The sequence below is a fragment of the Gossypium hirsutum genome, chromosome D07 (genome assembly GCF_007990345.1).
Source record: "Gossypium hirsutum isolate 1008001.06 chromosome D07, Gossypium_hirsutum_v2.1, whole genome shotgun sequence".
Classification (NCBI taxonomy): Eukaryota; Viridiplantae; Streptophyta; class Magnoliopsida; order Malvales; family Malvaceae; genus Gossypium; species Gossypium hirsutum.
The window spans coordinates 4,958,452-4,969,570 of record NC_053443.1 but is presented as its reverse complement, the minus strand read 5'-3'; the positions used below and the strand labels follow the sequence as shown (position 1 = coordinate 4,969,570).

General features: G+C 34.5%; 1 protein-coding gene and 1 non-coding gene across 2 annotated transcripts; one reads left to right on the top strand and one right to left on the bottom strand.

The window, feature by feature from the left end:
- Positions 1 to 1,233: 1,233 nt before the first annotated feature.
- On the top strand, positions 1,234 to 4,115 carry LOC107953651 (gibberellin 20 oxidase 1-D). Its single transcript, XM_016889021.2, has 3 exons — positions 1,234 to 2,938; positions 3,037 to 3,358; positions 3,464 to 4,115. Exons 1-3 carry the CDS (start codon positions 2,385 to 2,387, stop codon positions 3,725 to 3,727), a joined length of 1,140 nt encoding a protein of 379 aa, XP_016744510.2. The 5' UTR covers positions 1,234 to 2,384; the 3' UTR covers positions 3,728 to 4,115.
- Positions 4,116 to 10,403: 6,288 nt separating this feature from the next.
- LOC121219613 (small nucleolar RNA R71) lies at positions 10,404 to 10,510 on the bottom strand. The gene has a single exon (XR_005916503.1). It is a non-coding gene; the product is annotated as a small nucleolar RNA R71 (small nucleolar RNA).
- Between the last annotated feature and the right edge of the window lie 609 nt (positions 10,511 to 11,119).

Genomic DNA, 11,119 nt, shown 5'->3' with positions numbered 1-11,119 from the left:
TTCTCTCTCTCTTTTCTTTTTCTTTTGAATAATTTTATTATAAATTTTGATTATATCTACTCATTGTGACACAAAAATGCCTAGAACTACTTATAACCTCTTCTTAACTCATAAATAGGAAGATAATATGCTTCAATAAACTCGAACCCACATCTTCCTGCATTAGTAACATTATCCATGCCAATCAACTCTTTTTCTCTTTGATATAAAAGATTAGAGTAAAGGATATTATTCAAGTAAACCCCTCTTAACAATAAAATTTTCAAGATTCAAACTCAATCCAAATACCCGAAAAAGGAAAATTCCTTCTAACCATTAGTTGGTATACATACTTTCCTTTCTATTCTCTTCATCTCTTGTTGTTTTACCTTCGTTGTTTGCTTTACTTTTATGACATTATTAATTATCCATCATTTTTAGTCATTTTGTCTTACTATATATAATTATAAAGACATGATAGAGAAAATGTGGTAGGTAGTATTAATAACGTGACATAACACTCAAATTCAGGACCACAATATCGAAAATATAAAAATGGAGTGACATATATGAGAATATATGTCTTGTAGCTGTAGATTAAAACCAAATATATATATTATTTTACATAAATAAAGTTGTAGCCTTATCTAGCTTGGGTTTAAAATAAAATTTGTTCAGTAGACAGTGAACTCTAGAAGGCACAAGGAAATTCAAATTTTGAACAGCAAGAAACAGGGCTGTTAGGTTGCGCTAATTTTTTTTCTTGGATTGTTATGGATAAATTAATGTACCAAAATGTTACTCTACTTGCCATCTATATGTTAGCTCAATGTATAGTAGTTGCTTTAACTGGAAACTGATGAAATATGCTACAAATCTTTGACAATATCCGTAAAATGATAACAATTTGTTGCCCAAAAACAAAAGAGCAGAAGAATCCAAAACATGACAATGATTAACACAGTTAAAGTTTACTATGCTTCAGTCAAAAGTCCCTTGCACGATACATTAGACATGTGACTTCAAGATGTCGGCAACAACTTAGATTATCTTCAAGAAAACTGATGTTAGGGGTAAAGGCCCTATTTAGTATTGTTTGACTGCCCAAAAGCCCTTTTCATACCCAAAATAATCCTAAACAGTTGGCTGTTTCTATCAAAAGCTGTTGAAAAGATATTTTTGTTGTTGGCAAACGTTGTTTTTAGCCCCTTGGAGGAGCATTATAAATAGGCATCTCAGTCTTAGCGGAACCCCAGACATCCATAGCATAGGCTTGAAGAAGCACTATCACAAATCATTGAGAGTTTAAGGCCCTACCCCCCCAAAAAAAAGCTGTGACAAGTGTACGCTGCTCAAAGTCATGTGGTAGTTGCTGTGTTTCCTTGACATGAAATATGAAAGCTAACTCCCAGAATATTTTCTTCTTGTCAGTTTGTTGCAATGAAAGATCTTGGTGATATGAAATGAAACAGAAAATTTTGTGTCTTTTCCTTTAGTACTATGTTTGATTGACAATCATTCTGGTAACAAGTAAGCTATAACTGCTACAAAGTTTTTGGGTTCTGTCACAACACAACAAAGCCAGTCTCTTTCAGGGTGCTCGCTACTTTGGCAAGTTTAAAGTGCTGTTTATCTTGATGTTTCTGTGTCCTTTTAGCAGGGTTAATAATGCTGAGGAAAGAAGTTGAAAATGATACATGATGAGTTAGATGAATTAAGGTGAATTTCAGCATTTGTTTGCTCACGTGTATGTATAGTTGGATTATCAGTGGGGTGAGTGTAGTTCGACGGGTCGTCCTATAAGGGAAAGCATGCATAATGCTGTCTCATATTGGGCTTTGCCATTAGGTACAGAGATCTATGGGTCTGACTGCCAAGGACGCCCTCTGCTATAAAATAGTGAGGTCTTAGTACAGTTGACATTAGGATATCTCTCCACTAATAAAACGCCAAATATAATGGAAACGCTTTCCTGGCAAACATTTAAAAATTAAAAAGAAAAGAAAAAAAGACAACCTCCCCTACAACCTGTAGCAGTTTTCTTAATTTTTCAATTCAAAAAGTACCAAAACTGCAATTCTCCCTTTTGAGTAGCCCTTGTTTGCAAAAAAAGAATAAATAAATAAATAAATTCAACAGAGATAGGGATAGAGCGAGATAGAGAGAGAGAGGGGGAGGAGCTATAAGATTCCAAATTTTGCGCACTGATTTCCCCAATGAGAGCGGCCTTGGCGTTTCTTTCATCACACCTCTCAAACTTATGTCTCTCCCTCTTCTTTCCAATAACTAACTATTCCTTTCTCTGTCTCAGTCCATCTCTTACCGCCCTTAACTACTCCTAAAATCACTCAAGTATATAAATATATCCATCTTTCTTAGGCCTCAAAATATTTACTCTTCATGCAATGGCAATTGACTGCGTCTCCAGCATAGCCTCCATGCCTCATCATCTCAAAGACGACAGTAAAGATGAGCAAAAACAACTAGTTTTTGATGCTTCTGTGCTTAAATACCAATCCCGCATACCACAACAATTTATATGGCCTGACGATGAAAAGCCTTGCGTTAATGCACCAGAACTCCAAGTACCACTCATTGACCTTGAAGGTTTCCTCTCTGGTGACCCTGTTGCTGCGATGGAAGCTTCAAGGCTTGTCGGCGAGGCATGTCAACGGCATGGTTTCTTTCTTGTAGTTAATCATGGAGTCGATGCCACACTCGTGGCCGATGCCCATAGGTACATGGATAACTTCTTTGAATTGCCACTCTGCGAAAAGCAAAGGGCTCAGAGAAAAGTTGGTGAGCACTGTGGATATGCCAGCAGCTTCACCGGCAGGTTCTCCTCCAAGCTGCCTTGGAAAGAAACACTTTCTTTTCGCTACTCAGCTCAGAGAAACGCATCCACGATGGTTGAAGACTACCTTGTTAATAAAATGGGAGATGAATTCAGGCATTTCGGGTAAGAAATTCGAATGTTGTAAAGTTTTCCGTGTCATTTTTTCTGCTTATTGTTATTATACTCCTCGATGCTGAAATCTTGAGTTTAATTGCCTGCAGAATGGTATACCAGAGCTACTGCGAGGCTATGAGCAAGCTTTCTCTAGGGATCATGGAGCTTTTAGCCATCAGTCTGGGCGTAGGCAGAGCACAGTTCAGGGAATTTTTTGAGGAAAATGATTCAATAATGAGGCTGAATTACTATCCGCCTTGCCAAAAACCAGACCTCACTTTAGGAACGGGGCCTCATTGCGATCCAACGTCTTTAACCATCCTTCACCAAGACCGAGTTGGTGGTCTTCAAGTGTTTGTAGACAACGAATGGCGTTCAATCAGCCCAAATTTCGAAGCATTTGTTGTTAACATTGGCGACACCTTCATGGTAAGATGCTTTTCCATTTAATCCGTGCATTCTTTAAGTGTAGGAATGCTTTGGTGATTAAGTTTTGGAGTAATGTTGATTAAGCTGTGTGGGTTTAATTTTCAGGCTTTATCAAATGGAAGATACAAAAGTTGCTTGCACCGGGCGGTTGTGAACAGCCACACCCCAAGAAAATCCCTTGCTTTCTTTTTGTGCCCAAAGGGTGATAAAGTGGTTACCCCACCAAAAGAGTTGGTGGACGCATATAGCCCCAGAGTATATCCAGATTTTACATGGCCAATGCTGCTTGAATTCACACAAAAGCACTACAGAGCTGACATGAATACGCTTGAAGTATTCTCAAACTGGGTTCAACAGAGAAGCCGCTGAACCGCTGTTGTCTCTACCGTCTTGTAAATTAGCTAGGTGTGATTACAAAACAGACATGGCATATCACTGGCCTCTCTGCCAAGAACATGACACTTGATGGGTGGACAGAAAACTGATTCAAGTGCTGGGATTTTTGCTACGAGTTGAAGGCAAGGTCAGGGGATAAGGGGTCAGGTGACAAGCATTTTAAGTGATGAAATGAAATACAAGACATGAGATGCTACGAGGAACCCAATAAACAGCTCGACCATCACTAATTTTTTTTGTATCTCCTTTGAGAATATAGAAAGCTATCAATAGAATTACCTCTCTTCATGTAAAAACAAAATTAGGCTACTTAATTGCTAGGTTCTTTCTTTTGTTATTATATTTCAAGCAACTTCTTCCATTGCAAAGTCGTTATATATTTTGTTTCATACTTTGGCTTAGATTTTTATTTTTAGGTATGGCCTCGTAGAACCAAAACTCAGCCAATCCTATAATAGCTAACCTATAGCTTTGCATAGGATTGTGGCATCGGAGCATTACAAAATTCAGTCAATATATCTGAAACATTACACTCTCGTAAGATCAATTCAATTAAAAATTTTATCAACATAAATGGGTTGATAAAAAAATTATTTCTCTTTAACTTCACTCAATGTTTTTGTGGTTATATTATTGATCTCTTAACCACCTTATAGTTTATTAGTTAGTCAAGGTCACATACTACTCGCTCCCATTTGATTTATTGCGTTAGGCTACTTGATCTTTCTCCATATCTGCCTATCTTCATTCAAAGATTCACCAAACAGCAGTGAAGATTTGATTAAATACCAAAAAAGATATCATTCATTTTTCGATTACAAATGTGTTGATCCGAAGTTGCTTCAACCAATGATCTTGTTGCATATGAAGTTGTTGGACTTACATGGGGCTTAAGGCTGCCAAATAAATCCAAAGGAAGAGCTCACCCACCGATTGAATGGCAGAGCTAGCTTTTCTCTGTAAAATGTATTCTTCTGCCAATACTTTATTGGGTTATTTGTTTATTTATATATATCTGGAGATTTGGAAGGTTGTGCTAATATATAGAATAGAAAGGAATACGAGCTCCATTGTCGTTGTGTTTGTCTTTAAATGCTGCAACATTCTTTTGTTTATATATAATAATAATTAACTCGACGAAGATGATTGTAAAAGGAAAGAAAATATAATATAAAAGTATATTTTTAAAATAAAATAATATCTAATTTTAACCATAGGTTTAATTTTGATCTAAAATTCAGAAAAAAAATTTAAATTTTATACCGATATAAGTAGATTGTTTCTGTGATAAAATTAGAAATAATATTTCCTTTTTGTTATAATTTTATTTCTTTCTTCTTTGGAGTTTTCATCTTTCATCTCAAATATAGAGTTAAATATAATTGAATCAACCACTCACAAAAAAAAGTCTTTTCAATTATAGAAGATTTGTTGCGAGATGACCATTATATATAGCGGACAAGCAAAGTGCGAACTACCTTGCGAACAAATCAAGAACAAGTAGTCCCACGGACAACAATGGTGTGGGTCATTTGACGGACAAGCCAAATGCAAGAAGAATAATGGATTGTCAGTTGGTGAACTATTTAGTGGATAACCATTGGCGGACTATCTGAAATATTGTCCAAATACAAACAAGACTCACGGATACACAAGACGTGAGCTACCCTGCTAATCGGCATGCTCTAAGCTATTGAAGGCGAACTATCAAGATGCTAATCGACTATGCCAAGTTGAGATGCTGCAAACTATCCCAATGTTTTGATACACGTTGGTAAGTTGTCTAACTTATTTAGAAAAGTTGTTAGCTTATTTTGATAGGAAAATTTAGCGATACTGATTGGACAAAAATCAGCCAATAAATAATTTCAAATTCCTGTAATTGGTAATATTTTGCAGGCTATGTAAATTATGAACTGAAACATAAAAATATAACAAATCACATTTAATTGCTAAATTTGATCTGTCTTTCCTTCCTTACAAGGAAAAACCAACAAGATTTCCCCCACATGAAGAGTAGTCATTATACAGTGGCTCACAATCATGGTAGATATATACATAGCAATTCCGAAGGCTTATCACTTCTTCCATCCTAATAAACATTAAATGTAAATTTAGTTAAGGCGAGACAAAGATTGATTGCTTATTAGTGAATATACCCTTATATCATCAAGTACAAAGTAAAAATAAAAAGATAATTCAGGCAAAAAAAACATTCATAAACAATTCGGAGAAAAACAAAGCTAAAATCCAAATGCTATCCCCACATTCCCTTAGTTTAATGTCTAAAACTAGCTAGCATACCATTTAATTAAATCTAATTTTGATAGCTATAACTGGAAGCTCTAGGGCTGCTCTCTCTTTCTTATCTTGCTTTTAGTTAATATATATAATTTCTCCTCAGTTATTTTCATGGAACACGACAACAGGAAGGCTGATGTTTCAATTAGTAAAGTAAAAGGAAGAAGGCAAAACAAGAGTGCCCTTGATTACTTGGATGCTAATATTTAATACCCAACATCACTTACAAGATTAGCTCACTCAAAGCTGTCTAATTTAAGGCTGTTTAATTAATACATGTACTGATAAAAAAGGCATGATGAAATCGAGTTGGGAAACTTGGTTTCTTTCCAATAATTAAGTGATATTTTTACATAAGATCCTATTCCATAATTACGTGCTAGGATGTCCAACACACATAACCGTTAATCAAAATCTCATTTCCTTTGTCTTTTCTTTTGGCTGCATGGTGTGATAGTGAAATGGGAAGCGATGTCGTCGGGGGAAGACGACGAATTGCCTACACTTCTTTCCCCATGTGTTTTTATCTTCTCTAAACTCAAGATCACCTATAGTTGCTGTTAAGTTATACATATATAGGGCTCCTTAGATTAGCATTTCGCCACGTAACTTGCCTTCTCGAAATTCGATCTAAGCTCACATCAATCATTACCTTCTCGATGAATAGATCATGTGCGAGTGGCCTCCATTAGTTAGTTTTTATATCGACGGATTCCCTCGTCATCTACTTAAAATAAAAATAAATATTACAATGTCATGATAGGTGCTAGTACTACCACTAGTGCATGAGAATGACACAAGTTTTGAACTTTATTCATATATATATTAATTAGTATAGAGTTCGTTTCGTGCAATATATAAACCCATTGGTCTTTTGGACATATCTTGGGATGAGACAAAACATTTCAAAAAAGGTTTCGGAAATTGTTGCTTGCCACTTAGTGTAGTGGTCGATTCTTGTGTTAATGTGACATGTTAAATATGTATTGTTGAGTTCTATAAAGGAGTTGATGTTTTACAAATGCATCACGGAACAAAGTACATTGTAAAATGGAACAATCTTCGATATTAACACCTTTGTCATTTTTGTTAAAGTTTTAATTTGCAAAATCGACCATATATATAACATTTCTTTTCCAAGCAGCATGAATTGTTTGATAGTAAAATTAGGGGTGAGTATTCGATCGAGTCGAGTTAAAAAATTTCGAGTTAGTTGAGTTGATGGATCATATTTTAGCAACCAAACTCAATTTGAAATTTCTTTGAATCGAATCGAATCGAGTCAAAAAATTTCGAGTCGAGTTAAAGAATCCTATTATTTATACTCAATTTTACGTTTACATGGACCGATTATTTAGCTAGTAGACGAAGTACAAGATTATTTAACTACATAAACAATAGAATGATTTTGCATTTTAATTTAATGAGTAAACATTTATTAAAACGAAGTAGTTTTGCTTTTAACTTAATGGTTTTGACTTTTAACTTTAGAAAAGGTAAATATTTATCAAAACGACGTAGTTTTGTCTTTTCTTATTCGGATTTTCTGATAATTCGAATTGTATAATTCATATTTGAGTTAAACCGAAGAATTTGATTTTTTATTCGAGTTGATTTGAATAACTCAATTAACTCGAATAACTCAAACTATTTAATTCAAAATTTAAATTTTTTTATCGAATTTTTCAAACAGAATTAGATTTTGCTCACCCTTGAATAAAATACGTAACACATGCTAATAAAAGAAAATTTTAAAAAAGTATTTAGGATCGTGAACCATTTAACCTAAAATTAGTAGACTTGACTTGTATAGAACCGTTGTTAAATTTTTTATTAACCATCGGTTTTACACATATTCGTGTGGCACATCCTACTTTTAATATTAATATTGTATAATAATAAAAACACTAAAACTAGCAAAGTAAATAAATAAAAGTTGAACCTAAATATATATAGAATCATAAGAAATTTAACTGTTACTAATAATTTTAACAATATCTCAAAAAAAACCTAATAATTTTAACAAATTCATAAATTTGGTGAACATCACGTGACATTTTTTAGAATAATGTCAACAAATTTTATAGATAATATACACAAATAGCATGTCAAAATAAAGAATTAATCCATTGATATTATATTAACCATCAAACATACAATTAAGTGGCAGTGATGATGAGGCCCAATTTTATTAAGCCACACAAAACCCAAGAGGATAATACTATTTTAACAGCTAAAATGAGAAGCTGTCGCAGTTCTAGTGGTTCCAATTTCCATAGGATAATTAAATCTTATGTATTTTTATAATACTCAAAGTATTAATTGTATGATTCTAGCTAACTTCTTTTTAGAATATGATATTTAACATTATTATATGATAAACCATAAAAGTAACATGTTTTTTATTCCATTCTTGATGCGTTTTTGGATGATTTATCGTGTAAATTAGTGGATTTGACGCTCCTAATCCTTTAAATCCATGTTTCTATATTTAGGTGAGCACAGAGAAGTGAAAGGAGAAAAAAACAGGCCAAAATCGGACAAAACGAGTTGTTTTCAGGACCCACATGGCCTGGGCATTTCCACACGGGCTGGCCACACGCCCATGTGCCAGCCAGTGTCAATTTTGCACCTTACTTCTCTTTTACGCGGAAAAAAGCCAATTTTTAGGGTTTTTGAGCATTCTAAAGTTTATAAATACATATTAGAAGAGGACCTAAGGGGAAACACAAAGAAGAACGAAGAAAGGACTCGAAGAAAGCCACTGGATTCAATTCAGAAGCAGATCTCCTTCAAGATTGAAGATCTCCATTCAATTTTCTTAGAAGTTTTATTGGGTTTTTTATGTCTTGTTGTTATCCTAACTTTGAGATGATTTTAGTCCAAATTATGAACTAAATTCCCTAGATACCTAGGGAAGATGAAACCTATTATGGATCTTATTATTTGATTTCTGAATTACATAATAAATACTTAATTCTTGTTCTCAATTATGTATGTTTTTTTCTTGTTTTAATATTTTTGAGATATCGATTCAAGTTCAATGTGCTTATTTCGGTGGAGCAAAAGTCCCTGTTTAAGAGTAGATCTAGCACAATTGAGTGGAGTTGCATGCAATCCTAGAAATAGGACGACATAAATCTACCGGATTAGAGTCAAATCTAATAGGAGAATCCATAGATCGAGTTAATGGGACAATAGGAGTTTTAATTAGAAAGAGATTTCAATTAATCAACCTAAAGTCAGTTATTCTTACTCTCGAAAGAGGTATTAACATAATTTAGGGATTTCTACGGATCAAGGCGCAAGTGAATAAATTGTTTAATTCAGATTCAAATTAATAAGTGAAGTCTAGGTGGATTCTTTCCTGGGTATTGTCTATCTCATTGGTTATCTTCGTTTATTTTTCCTAATTCACTCTTTGTTGCATTCTTAGTTAATTTAGATTAGTAAATTTAGATTAAAACAATTCCTTCAATTTATCGGCTAAATAATAGAAAACAGTAATTACTAGTACTTTTAGTTCTCGTGGATACGATATTCCCCTCTTACCATAGTTATACTATTGTTCGATAGGTGCGCTTGCCTTTGTCGTAATTATAGTTAGTTTGTGACCATCAAGTTTTTGGCGCCGTTGCCGCGAACTAAAATATTAGGAACACTTGATTTTTATTAATTTAGCCATTTATTTTTATTGCATTTTATTTTTGTTTTTAGTTTAATTTTTTCTCTATTTTTTCTGTTATTTACTTCTGGCAGGTTGCTTTAGTTTATGACTAAAAGAAATCCGTTGGGACCACTAGTATTTGATAGTGAAATTGAAAGTACAGCTCGCAGAAACCGTAAAGAAGCAAAGAAGAGTCGACAGAATATAATGGAAAAGCAAGAGGACATTCTTATTACTGAGGAGATGGCTGATAATCAGAATAATCAGCTACCTCCTGTGGTTGTTGCGAATCCTGCAAATCCAAATCTTGCTACTCGTACTATGTACGATTATGCCAAGCCCACTCTAACTGGGGATGAATCGAGCATTGTGAGACCCACCATTGCTGTGAATAACTTCAAACTGAAGTCGAACACTATTTAGATGGTCCAACAGTTTGTTCAATTCGATGGTTTGCAAGACGAAGATCCAAATACTCATTTGGCTAACTTTCTGGAAGCCTATGATACTTTCAAGATAAATGGCGTTTCTAACGATGCCATTCGCCTACGGTTGTTTCCCTTCTCGTTGAGGATCAAAGCTAAACAGTGGTTGAATTCTTTACCACGAGGTTCTATCACTACATGGGAGCAAATGACCAAGAAGTTTTTACTGAAATATTTCCTATCGGCTAAGACAACCAAGTTGAGGAATGATATCTCTTCTTTCGTATAGATCGACTTAGAGACCTTATATGATTCATGGGAGAGGTATAAGGATTTATTGAGAAAATGCACTCACCATGGGTTACCTTTATGGCTACAGGTTCAAACCTTCTACAACGGTTTGAATCCTTCAACTATGTAGTTAATCGATGTAGCAGTCGGTGGTACCCTAAACAATAAGACACCTGAAGCGGCTTATAAGTTTATACAGTAAATGTCACTGAATAATTATCAGTGGCAAGTCATGAGGAAGAAGCCTAATAGAGCAGCCTGTATTTTCAATCTAGATGCAGTCACCATGTTATCAAATCAAGTAAAACAATTAAATAAGAAAATTGATGGTTTATGTGTTTCTACGCAGGTACATTCGATGATGCAATGCAATGTAAATAGAGGAGGAATGAGCAATCCAAAATATTTGCCCTACGGTCATAGCACGGAGAACGACTAAATTAACTATATAGGTAATAATTCTAGACCTCAGAATAATCCTTACAATAACACTTATAATGTAGGTTGGAGGAACCATCCCAATTTCTCTTGAGGTGGTCAAGGAAATCAAAGACCACAACCCCCTTCAGGCTTTCAAGAACCTTACCAACAAGAGAAAAAGCCGAACCTTGAGGAGATGTTGACGAAGTTTATTTCAGTGTCAAAAACTCGCTTTCAAAGCACCGAAACAACACTTAAAAA